Source organism: Mya arenaria, chromosome 15 (genome assembly GCF_026914265.1).
Source record: "Mya arenaria isolate MELC-2E11 chromosome 15, ASM2691426v1".
Lineage (NCBI taxonomy): Eukaryota > Metazoa > Mollusca > Bivalvia > Myida > Myidae > Mya > Mya arenaria.
In genome coordinates this window covers 55576741-55590064 of record NC_069136.1, presented here as the reverse complement: position 1 = coordinate 55590064, position 13324 = coordinate 55576741, and the positions used below count along the sequence as shown (strand labels likewise).

General features: G+C 33.7%; 1 protein-coding gene across 1 annotated transcript; it reads left to right on the top strand.

The window, feature by feature from the left end:
* Positions 1-2900: 2900 nt before the first annotated feature.
* LOC128220290 (monocarboxylate transporter 9-like) lies at positions 2901-8794 on the top strand. The gene is made up of 6 exons (XM_052928634.1): positions 2901-3312; positions 5889-6136; positions 6429-6572; positions 6967-7758; positions 8233-8283; positions 8417-8794. Exons 2-6 carry the CDS (start codon positions 5938-5940, stop codon positions 8701-8703), a joined length of 1473 nt encoding a protein of 490 aa, XP_052784594.1. The 5' UTR covers positions 2901-3312; positions 5889-5937; the 3' UTR covers positions 8704-8794.
* Positions 8795-13324: the final 4530 nt, after the last annotated feature.

The following is a 13324-nucleotide window of genomic DNA, read 5'->3' as shown; positions in this document are numbered from 1 at the left end:
ATACTTTTACAATAACTGATTAGGAATCACCAATGTGTTGTTTTGGCTGCAAATTAAGCTGTGCAACTCAAATCGCCGTGATGATATGAATGCCATGTGCTACAATAATGTTGTAACATATATGTGCTTTAAACTGTTGTCCATGTTTCGATACAATGTTCGTGCTTTGAAATATAAATGTATAGTATAGCGTTTTAGGATATATTTCCTCTATTGTTGAACACTGGAGGAGTCAAATCAAGATATGTTTAGGTTTTATTATTTTACTAGTTCCCGAGTTGGTTTGGGTTTTCCATAGTTATATTTAGTCAACTTAGAGGTCAATCACAGAACGAGGCTGCTTGTTCTACGGAAAGACCCTCCGTTGGCGCAAAACGTTATTTGGCCAGGAATCCATCTAATTTCACATTATGTATACATATAAAGGCAGTGGTATTGAAATTATTCGATTTTGTTGTTTGTCTGTTTATAACGAATTGCGAATTTCAAAGGCTCATTTGTGGAAAATCGGGGTCCACCGCGCGTACTGGCTACGACAAAGTAGGATAAAATTGCTCCGGCTATTGCTTAATCGAATAATAATAGTAGTTTACTATATCTTCCAAAATATATATTTCGGTAATCGAATACTCGAATATTCGATCGAAAGAATTACGGAATATTCGAATATCAATTTTGCCATTCGTTTGCATCCCTAATTTCTGTAAATCGGTTGGCCAGCTTCACTGAAAGAATCTCACACAAACAAGCAACATAATACGTCTGCAGCAAAAAAACTGACGTCAACCGTTCACGTATTTGTGAAAATACGTCCGTATCCACACTATATGATATCAATCGCTCACGTATCGGAGAAAGTACGTACGTATCGACAATATATGATATCCACCGCTCACGTGTCTGAGCAAGTACGTACGTATCCACAATAAATGATATCCACCGCTCACGTATCTGAGCAAGTACGTACGTATCGACAATAGATGATATCCACCGCCCACGTATCTGGGCAAGTATGTCCGTATCGACAGTATATGATATCCACCGCTCACGTATCTGAGCAAGTTAATTTGTATCGACAATATATGATATCCACCGCTCACGTGTCTGAGCAAGTACGTACGTATCGACAGTATATGATATCCACCGCTCACGTATCTGAGCAAGTACGTACGTATCGACAATAAATGATATCCACCGCTCACGTGTCTGAGCAAGTACGTACGTATCGACAATATATGATATCCACCGCTCACGTATCTGAGCAAGTACGTACGTATCGACAATATCCGATGTTCATTAACAGTAACGTAATTGTAGGTGTATAAGTACGTTTGTTACTGAACTTGTTATGCTTAAGTGCACGAAAGAGAACGAAAAAGTTACATCAGCAACAACATAATGAATAAATATGTCTTCATACACAATAATTACAATTAAAAACGAGATCGAAATTACAAACGTCTATAATTAATTTGTCATGAAAACACGGTATATAATTTAGGTGACTACCTTCATTTACACACAAGTTAAAGTCCACCATTTACCACACTATAATCTAAGTAAGTAACATGTAGAGTAAAACCTATGACCTCGTAGGCTCTGTATAATTAGAAACAGAGGAATGAGTGAAGTAAGTATTGACTCATTTGTTATCTACGTTAGCGCTAGGTAGTGAAAACGGATTATATTTTATTAAGTAAGTTACACTCAAAATGCAGGAATCAAGAAATAGTTCATTTTCAAGTAGAAACATAAACAATAAAACTATAAAAAGACATGGGACGATTGTTCAGAGTTTTTTTAAGTTAATAACGTTGATAACGGCATCATTTTTATTTTTGAAAAGGGGAAATACTTTGTTACGGGCGCAAATATTTGAATAATAAAGTAACGCTGAAACAGGTGAATCGTATAAGAAATATTGGAGATAACAATTGTATTCACAAACTCCAGTGCAGTTAAGATTTGAAAATTTACAACGATTACGTTTACAACGTTGTTTAACTTCTGAACAATTTATCCTATTTAGAAGTGAATATCTATTGTTGATAACATACAATTCTAGGTTTTCTCTGATGTCTTGATTATTATACATAATAAGTGAAAATGCAATCATATGTTAAATCATTTAAACACTCAATATTAGTTAAAACATATTTAGCATGCAATGTTTGCAAACGAAATTGATGAGCATTACAGAGTGGCCAAAAAAGCAATAACATGAAAAGAGATTTTTATTTGTTTTCTTTTGAATACTTATCTTTTATGTTTTCTTTTCCTAAAAGAAGCCACTGGAATCGATTTTAACCCGGGATTATTGCCCTCGCATAAACATATACCTTTATAAAGGCGATGTATTAACTACAGAGCGTTTAAAGGCAATTGATAATCGCTGTTAATATACTGTGGTCGAAATAGGAGAAGCATGTAAATAGATCAATAAGGAGTATATTTAAAGAGCTCACTAACCGGCGAGTGATGGTGTAGAGGTAAATGGTCTAAATCGAGCGTTATATAGTTGGTTTAAACAAGATTGTTCCATTAAAGAGCAATTAAAGGATACACAAAGTGAAAGTATGATTTTTGATAAAGGATTTTCTGAGATGCTGTAATTATTTGTATTTCTATACCAATATAATGTGATTGAGAAGGTGAAAGTTTAATGACAATTGTAGAGTACTAGATGGAAAACAATGCGTTTGAAGTATCGAAGTAGCCAAAGAGAGAGAAACGTAAAGAAACGGGAAGACGAGGAAAGGCATGGACACCAGTAAAGTTGTAGAATCATGTTTGTTCATTTTTTCTTAAGTTACCAAGATAGTTTAGTTTGGTAAATGTAGTGCTGAACATGATTGAATATCTATTGTTTGGTCAGGTACGTGCTTTTGATGGACTCATACAGTTGTACTTAAAAGTCATAGGCCTAATAGCAGACAGTTGGTCGAAAAGGTAATGCGTGTGTGCAACATATAGTTTAATAATAGTGATAATAGTTTAAGAGAATAAATATTCATTAAGATAACTAGAGTGCATTAAGCAGCGTTGAATGGGTGACATTCAATTTTCTCTCATATAAGAACTGATGAACTAATCGTTTATTCATGTTAAGATATTTACTTGAAGAAGGCCAAAGGTTTAGGGGAACCTACTGTTTCCGGAAGTTTAGTCCATGGGAATATTGTAGTTGGCCAAAATAAATTCCTTTACAACTAAGTTTTACAAGAAACATAAGGATTGTGAACAGAAATACGAAGATTGTAAGAGGTTGTATCACCAACTTTGGACGGAATAAGTGTAGTGAGATATGCTGAGGTAAGAAAATGAACATCTTGTAATACGTTCATGTCATAAGCAGTCACTGAAGAGAGTAACGCCCAGATGTTAATAACTAGTAACTATTTGAACATTATCAATAAATATAGATTGATGTGCTTGTCTATTTGGTTTTTGATGGGTTGAATGATAATATATTTAGCTTAAGTATCGGTTCAAATCCCACTGACTTTCTGTGTTTACTTTTATTTTACAATAATATAATGATTATAAATCACTTTGATAGCAGTTTCATTAACGTCCAAATATATCTTTAGAAAGATGAAAGACCTTTACGTATTGTTTCTGAAACCTTTCTGTTTTCACTTTATTTTACAATAATAAAATGATTATAAAAGGTTAAAAACGGATATGATGTAAATAATGTTTTCTTAAATATGCGTTTATTAATTTGATGGTTCGAGTGATATACTGTTTAGATAGTACATACATATATACGTATATAGTTACTACGCTTGCCTTTTAAACATGTAAACATGTCATCAAACAAAGCAAACACAAACAGACATGATTCCAAGTTTAAAATTCAGACAAATTTAACACAACCATGAACTGATCTAAACATCTAGGATGTAATATTTTAGGTTAATTCAAAACATAAACAAAAGACGAATACCTTGTCGGGGTTTGATCGTGTTCACATGATAACACCCCTATTATCGTACCGTTCAGTCAACATGTACATGTTTTGCCATACCTATTGACTACTGATGTGTTATCATTACGAGCTCTTGCATACTGCAGGAAACAATCATAATCATGTATTCAATAGTATCAGAGCACAAATATGTTCAATATTACACAATTCGTACTTAAAACAAACTTGACTCTGATAAAAGCATCGTCATCGAAAGAAAAGCGATATTCTGTTTTTTGCCTAACATTGACTTTGATTCAAAAATCTTCCATTGCGACCACCAGGTTGCGCATTGGGTAAGCTCCATCTCAATTAAGACTCAATAGGGTTGCAAAACAATGCAGAACACATCGGCTTTCCGTTCAACCGCCACCTTCATCCCAAGTTATCGACGCGCCTATACAATGGTGACGTTAAAACTTCATTTGTGCTTTGTTCGGTTGAAAGTAAAAAAGTAAACTATCCTTCATATATCGTTATGATTTAAAAACAATAAATCACTCTGATGGCAGTTTGATTAACGTCCCAATATATGTTTGAAAACATGAAAGACCTTTATGTATTGCTTTTGAAAACAAGTCGAAGAAAAATAATCATAAATTCCTAATCAAGTTCTGACGGAATGAGTGCACGCATTGAGAATGTAAATGCCAAGCAAAATGAGAAGGTGAAACGAACGTGGTAGAAACATATCAAATATTATTCTAGGTACTGAAAACAAAACATTTAATCAATTTCCCTGTGACTGTATGTTTCATATTATGCAGAGTAAACGAAAACAAAGCACACTTTAAACGGTGTGGTTTGCTTTTGACAGACTCTTCATATCTGTAACACCTGCTTAAATGAACCTTATACTATTTCGGATAAAAACACATCTTTATACCAACGCTATTGAGCATAATGGTTGTTACAGTGTTCATTTGTCAGATAAACCCCCAAAAAGTTAGACAAAATCAATTTATTTTCAAACTTACCTCTTTCAATGTCACTTGGGCGAATCGTTGAAATTAATGTAGTATGTAAAGTTGACTGAATCGAAATACAACTTTATCATCTAACATATAAACGGGTTTACCTTTTATAAGCAAATGTTTTATAGTATACATATACGTCTTTTATGGTTTTCATTAATAACTATTTTAGAGCGTTTAAGCAGTTAAGGATTTAAAGTGACTAGTGCGACTGGGAAATTAATTTGTGAAGGTAGAGTAGGTGGCTTAAATGCTGTACTGATATTTAAGAACAAATCGACGCCATGAGTACTATACACTCAAGAAAAGTAAATGTTTAACGCATTATTTGAAAAACAGAAAATTTATTTATGTGTCATATTAAATACATGATGTTTAAGTATTTATCCGAGAAATTAACACTGCCGTTTAACGCGTCAGTTTACAGAGAATGTTTGGTTGTTTTGTATGTGTTTCATATTTGGTTTTGTCTTTTTGGTATTTTGTTACAGTAGGCCTTTGGACCTAACCCCCAAAAGCGAATTACAGTTTCAGATACTGAGTGTTTCATTGTTGTTTTAATTGCATACATTATTACTTGAAAATGTGACTGTGCGTGATTCAAACCATCAATACAATCCTAAGTCACATCTTAAAGGAACTTATGGTAAACGACCAAGTCACACACATAACATGCATTTAAACCAAAAGCCACTATCGTTTGAATTACGGGTTAAATTGACGTCAGTGAATATTTCACTCTTTATGTTGTGAGCTTTGATCGTGTTATATGCTGAACTTGCTCATTTGCGTATTGTAATTATATTGTACCGTCTTTTCTTCTATATTTTAAAATATAATCAGGGTCACACTACCTTGATGCATTTGGAAATCTAACACACTCTTTTACATTCAATGTATCAAGTGTTCTTCTCTTTATTTTATCTTTTCATTGTCATTTCTAGGTGCGTGAATGAGTAAAAGAGAAAATAACGTAACTCTACAACATCACTCATGACTTCAAGAACGCATGATATTGACGAGGGATGGGCGTGGGTTGTCCTTGCAGCTGTGTACAGTGGAATACTACTCGTGTCGACAGTGATACTCACAGCAGGAGTGTTGTATATTGAGTTGCTAGATTATTATCAAGACGATGCAACAAAAACGTCGATTATTGGATCCCTAAACTCAGGACTTTTATGTTTGCTAGGTATTTTTTTATTCAAATAATGTGAATATCATTATGAACGGCAACTCTTATATACGTTTATTGCTTCAATAGTTTTTGGAGTTTGGCGTGCATAGTTTAATCATATATATGTATACTTCATATTTCCGTACGTAGAACGTAAAGGTATTTTTTTTCATTTTCGTCATTGTTGAGATAATTTTATATACAGTTAATTAATGTGTTCTATTAAATACTCTTATACTATCATAATATCACATTCATTTGTCTATCAGGGAGCTAAATTCAATCGGAATATATTGGTCGTTTTCAGGGCCTCTTGTTTCCATATGCATAAACAAGCTTTCCTGCCGAGTGACAATATTTTCTGGTGGAGTGTTTCTCATGTTGGCATATTTGACCAGTGCCTTTGTCAGCAACATCAACCTTTTGATATTCAGTATTGGTGTCGTTGGTGGTAAGTTTGCTTTTAACATTCGTTTGGCTAACAATCCTTGATAAACATACCATTGTTAATATATAGAATGTATGCACTGGGCTGTTTGTGCAGTTTTATGATGTTCTTGTACTTTTTCGCATAAGTACTGTCAGTTATTTCCGTTCTTAGTCACAAATATACTTCTTTAGTTATGTTCCTCCGGAATTATTATGTAAGTCTTTATGTTTTTGAAACAGACTATTGTAAATATTACTGTGGAAAACTTAATTTCTACTTCGAGAAATTCGACTTTATGTTGTCGGAACACTTAAAGAAAATAGAGACTAGAATTGGTATCGCTCTGCATCGTAATTGTTATTTGGCAATATAAGTTTGCTGTCAAAGAAAAGCTCTATATGTTTTGTCGTTTCAGGAATTGGAAATGCACTTTCAGGCGTACCACTTGCCGTTGTGCTGGTGTATTATTTTGAAAGACGAAGGAATATTGTTTTAACGTTAAGTCAGGCTGTCATTGGAGTCGCTATATTTCTGGCGTCGCCATTAGCCTTGTGGCTACTTGAAGAATATGGACTAAAGGGAACATTTCTGATACTTGCAGGCATTTGTGCACACCTGTGCGTTTGTGCTGTGATATGTAAACCATCAGTGGAAGAAGAAAAATTAAAGATAAATGCATTAAAAAGCAAAGACGTTACAATGAATAAGCCATATACATATTGTAAATGCGATTCTTTGCTGGATTTACAAGTTTTAAGATCCTTACCATTTGTTTTATTTCTGATGAGTACCTCAACGTGGAATTTCATGTTATCAGTTTGCCTAATGCATTTACCAAACTATGTCATGACAAAAGGACTAAATGCGACAGATATAACAGTTTTGATGACCATTTTTAGTATAAGTAATACAGTTGGTAGGTTAAGTGCAGTGTTTATTGTTGATTGTAAACATCTAGATAACATGGTGGTGCATATTTGCTGCCTGGTAATTGCAAGCATATTTGCCCTGTTTTTTCAACTTTATAATCACTTGCCATCTGCAGAATATGTCTTTGTTGCTGCGACAGGAATTTTGACTGGTTTGCCAAACTCATTAGCAACCCCCCTCACTCTCGCACTTATTGGTGTTGAAAACATTTCAATTGCTCACGGGCTGGTTTATTTCTTTTGTGGTATTGGATACGTGTCAGGTCCACCTTTAGCAGGTACGAGTTGAAATGTTGCCATACCTTGTTTGGACATTATAAAGAAATAACATTTTCTTCTATTGTTCATGTTAAATCAATATACTTTTTATATCATTAATAACACAAAGTTTCCCAAGTTTAATTAGAACATACGTTTAACGACGCTGGGAGAATGAAAAATAGAATAAATCAACTGAAAATTGTTCTGTCATACGGCTCCTGATTCTACTTAAATGCAGCTATATGTAAATGAGACATACATGGAAATCACAAGCAAAACCAACACAGGCCTTGTTTTATATTAACAGCATTAAGTCCATAGAAACATGAAAAACAAATGTTCTTGATCTGTATGCTTTTAACCATAAACTAATAGATGAAACAATATAACAGTATAAAGTGTAGGGATGGATTAAGTGTATATATGATATTTCCCATTGTTTGTTATTTGATTGATGTAACTCGTTCAACATTTCCTGATTTACATCACAGCGTTGCTGCTGGAAAAAACAGGCTCATACGAGAACAGCTTTATCATGTCTGGTAAGAATTATTACAGTTTAAACGTGTTTTCTCAAATACTATTCCTTTAATGGTTTTATAAAGCTAGAATGAGATGTGTAAACGGCAATGCTCTGGAAATGGAGCTGTAAATACTATTGTCACAATATTTCAGGTGCTGTATTACTATTTGGGAGCGTTATGGCAGTTGCTGCAAAAATACGTCAAAGAAAGGCTCAAGAGGAGCGGGGAAAACGAACGCTGAACGCGGCGGTGAAGAAATGCAGACGTTTTTTGAAAATATTCAGCAGTGATTCTATTGCGTATATAACATTTCGGCAATTGCTTATATTTTCAGATGAACACAACATGTTTGGATATATTCGGACCGCTAACCATCACGTACTATCCACGACATTTTTAACCAGCATCTGGAAAAGTGTAAATTTAAAGATTTGTTAAATATATTGTTTATTAGCGATTCAATTTAGGTTATATACAAACAGACATAGCGGATGTACTATTTTAAGTTGTTGTCATATGTGCTATACCATTTTCTCGCAATGTACAAATGTATGTTATTGTTGTTTAATTATATATGTTTTGTGTAATCCATAAAGGTTAACTATATAAATTTGACACAAATGTTTTCTCTTTATTTTTCAATAATACGTTTGCTGTTATCGCGACGGTAAAAGGACAGTTCAATTTCAGAAGTAGGATGGCGGCAATAAATCAAACTCAAAAGTGTTGGGATTGGTGATATATATTTTTGAAATGCGCATGTGTCGAATGTTCGTTATCTCGACCTTTTTCCCGACAAAGTCGACATAACGAGTATCAACTGTATGAATACTTTTGGCTTAACGCTAAACTATTTCTACATTGAATAGAAAGTATGTTTCAATATTTTGTAATACACTATGTATTAAACTATTTTTTTCAATTCAACTTTAATTGCTAAGGGCAATTTCACAAAATATCGCTGAAACTAAGTATTTACGGAATAAGATTTCAAATATATTAATCCGCATTTCACGCTAGAAAAAAGGTTTGAGGAGACCATTGAACGCCATTTTATTTATTTGAAAGCAGCGCCATATAAGCCTAATTAACTCGTGTCAAGGTGAGTTTAACTGAATTGCATTCCGTAGTTCTGATTGCTGAATGTTCATGTGCATTAATTTGAATCAGTTAGTTGTTCAGAACAATGTCGAATAAGACGAACAGTAAAAATGCGTATGCTACTTACAATATGTCGCGGCACCCGTGTACAAGGATTTCGGCAAAGGTATATTGACTCTGAGAGACAACCAAGACAACGAAACAAATCTCGCCGGTCACTTTTTAAGCGCGAATACCCGTAAGTGCAAGTTAAACAGTTCAGTCAAACGGATATAGATAAATACAAAACACAATTACCGAAGGACATAACTAATACAATATAAGGCATAATAACAAGGTGAGTAGAACAAAAATAAGGAAACTTGTTGATAGGCTTTCGGCATGAGTCCGAAAGAATAAAAGATACCAAAGATTCAACCATACCACGCATTCATAAACAATTTTCAATGAATGTATGCCACACAAACAAGTAACATAAAGCCTATCACAAAATTCTGCAAATCGATAGACCAACTTTACTGAATAAACGTCTTACAAACAATCAACATAAAGTCTTTCACATGTTTCTGCTAATAGGTGTACTAGTTTTACTAAATTTTATGAAACCCTGTATTGGAAGTTTTTCTGTCATAGTTTTTGACATCTGTACATATTCTTGCAAATCTTATCAACTGTGCAATACAAACACCATATGACGGTGAACTAGGAACATCTCTAACTAAGGAAGGGTAATTAATTATTTTAAAAATTAAAATCATCACGTTTATCATAAAGATTGATACTCAATATATATTCCTTTTCTTCGAGTTGCAGATCTAAATAGGATGCTTTTATTTATAGAAAAAGTAAATTGTATGAGTGAAATCAACACTGAGTGACTAGAAAAACAAAAGTAATTGAACTGCTTTAACTCTTTATATTTAACCTCTTGTTCCACGGTTTGCAAAGTTTGCTTCGTAACTGTATTATTAAGTTATGGTAAGTTTAAAAATAACGGACAGTACTGTACCTTATCTTCTATAGAACACCGAGGCTAGATAACAACTGATTATTCCATCTGGACTGGCGTAAGAAATTTATATCCGGATATATTACCATATATACTCAACAAATTATTATATTACTTGTTAGACTATTTAGAAATATGTCAGTTTTGTTCGGCGTAAAGTGTTTATACTTCTGACATCGTTGAATAATAAAAGGGGCGTATGCAGTCCTATCTCAAGAACAAGTATCTATGGTCAGTGTCAAATGTGGCATTTTGGAGCATGCAATGTATTCTAATGTTATGTTTTATACATATGCTGAGTTATTAAGCGCTTCGCCTTAAGATCCATTGCAAGACAACTGGACCGCCACTGCGTATTGTCATGATTTTCATGGGAAAAAAATATTATCAGATATTGGGGATTTTTTTGCCGTTATGTCAGACGTTCTTTTACACCAATAGTTCCTACATTGATATAAAAAGTTATAATTTATTTAGCACATAGAAGAGCAGAGCTAGAATCATATTCAAATGTATCTGGTAGGTTAGTTTTAATAATACCTACGGGAGACGCTTTTATTGAGTAACAAATTGCCTTTTGTTATAATTATAACATGTGTTACTACTCATGTCTAAATGAGACTAATATTAACGCACATCTCTTATAATTCTGCAACAAACTAAACTGCATAAAACTTCCGCGGAAAACATAAAAGGTGTCTAAACAGTAAACAATAGCCATATAATATCCATGTTAAGTGCACAAGCCCTTGTTAAGAAAAATGTGCAATCTCAATAAAGTGTAGCTAAGATAGGTCAGAGAATGGTATATTTTTACTTAAAACACAGTTTTAAGTCAGACAATTTCTATTTACACTTTGTAAAAAAACACGATCGGTCAGCTTATACCTTCAATAGATTTTGTGTTAAGGCGTCTAGAGAATGATATGTTTAAAAGGCTTACATGTCTGGCTTCGGGTTGGTGTATTTATACTGCGATGAAGTGATATAAACTTACTAACCAGGTCAAAATATCCTTCAAACACATACAAAAACTCAGACATTCCGCCATATTGTTCCGCATCGACAATGTTCCTCACTTAAGAATACGCAAAATTAATTTACGTTGGACCCCCTGATTACGAGTCCTCGAATTATGACCTATGCTGTCAGGAAACATCCATAATCATGTGTTCAGTTATATCTGAGAATAAATGTTCAATCCACAATGAAGTCTTGCTTAAAAACAAATTGAATCTGATAAAATATCGTTATCGCCCGGAAAGCGATATTTTGTTTGTGCATTACTTTGACTTTGATCCAAAGAGCTCTAATTGCAACTCTTACCTTTCGCACTGTCTAAGATACATCTCAATCAAGACTCAAGATAATTGGATACAGGCTAAATAAATTATTGCTATAACAATGCGAAAGACATCGGCTATCCGTCAAACCGCAACCTTCATCCCAAGTTTAGACGGGCCTATACAAGGGTGACCTTGAAATTGCGTTTGTGTTTTGTTCGGTTCAAAGTAAAGGTAAATTATCCTCATTAAAACTTTAATATTTATAAACAATAAATCACTCTAATGACAGTTTAATTAAGGTGCAAATAAATGTTCGAAAACATGAAAGACCTTTATGACTTGTTATTGCAAACAAGTAAAAAAAATGAATTCCGAATCAAGTTCTGACAAAATGAGTGCACGCAATAAGAATGTGAATGCAAATCAAGATGAGTCGGATACAAGACATATCTTTTCACCATCAATGTGATATTAAGGGCTGTTTCAGTGTTCATTTGTCAGATGAACCCTATAGAAGTTAGCCAAACTCAATTTATTCATTAAAACGTTTCAATTTCAATATCACTTGAGCGAATCGCTAAAATTAATGCAGCATGTAAAGTTAACCGAATAGACGTAGAACTTTATCATCTGCTATAATTCAAGAAAACCTCGTGTGTAAGCAAATATAAGTACTCTACCGTAGCATAACACCCGGTTAAATCAACTTGAAATTTAGATTGAATTAGACCTTGATGGAAACATATCGTTTGTTTAAAGGGTTATACTGACGTCAGTGATTTTCGTATATAAATGTATCAATTATTCTTTATATTAATAAAAAATACGTGTTTCAATTTATTCCAAACTAGGAGCCTCAATGAGTAAAAATAGGATATAACGTAACTGTACAACATCAGTTATGACGTCACGAACGCATGGCATTGACGAAGGATGGGCGTGGGTTGTCCTTGCAGCAGCGTACAGTGGGATTCTTCTCATGGCCACAGTGATGTTCACAGGCGGAGTGTTATATGTTAAAATGCTGGATTATTACCAAGACGATGCAACAAAAGCATCGATTATTGGATCACTAAACTCAGGACTTCTATGTTTGCTAAGTAACATATGTCAACATGATCATATTCAAAAAATTGTGAATACCATTACTTTTATCAATTGCAATTCCAATAACAGTTTATTCTTTCAAGATTTTTTTGAGGTATGGCGATTATAGTTTAGTCATATATACAATCAATATTTTCGTACGTAGAATGTAAAGGCTTTTCTGTAGTTGTTTTTCATTCGTGTCATTGTGTCATAGGAATATTTTTTTTTTGTTTTCAGGGCCTCTTGTATCCATATGCATTAACAAGCTTTCTTGCCGAGTGACAATATTAACTGGTGGAGTATTCCTCATGCTTGCATATTTGTCCAGTGCCTTTGGCAGCAATATTAATATCTTGATACTCAGTATTGGTGTCGTTGGTGGTAAGTTTGCTTTTTACTTTCTTTTGGCCTTTCAGCTATTTCTGTACTGTCACGAATACACTTCATTAAATATGATCCTCCGATATTTTTATATATGTCGTTATGTTTTTAAAACAGAATATTACTAAAAGTTACAGTGGAAATATGAATTTCTACGACGACGAGTTCGACTATCTATTGCAGGAACACTTAA

What these genes read in the sequence shown, in the direction of transcription:
- LOC128220290 (XM_052928634.1), top strand. Translation starts at nt 5,938, where the DNA reads ATGACTTCAAGAACGCATGATATTGACGAGGGATGGGCGTGGGTTGTC. An exon ending in CAGTATTGGTGTCGTTGGTG is followed by an intron (nt 6,573 to 6,966) that starts GTAAGTTTGCTT and finishes TTGTCGTTTCAG; the next exon opens with GAATTGGAAATGCACTTTCA. An exon ending in GTCAGGTCCACCTTTAGCAG is followed by an intron (nt 7,759 to 8,232) that starts GTACGAGTTGAA and finishes TTTACATCACAG; the next exon opens with CGTTGCTGCTGGAAAAAACA.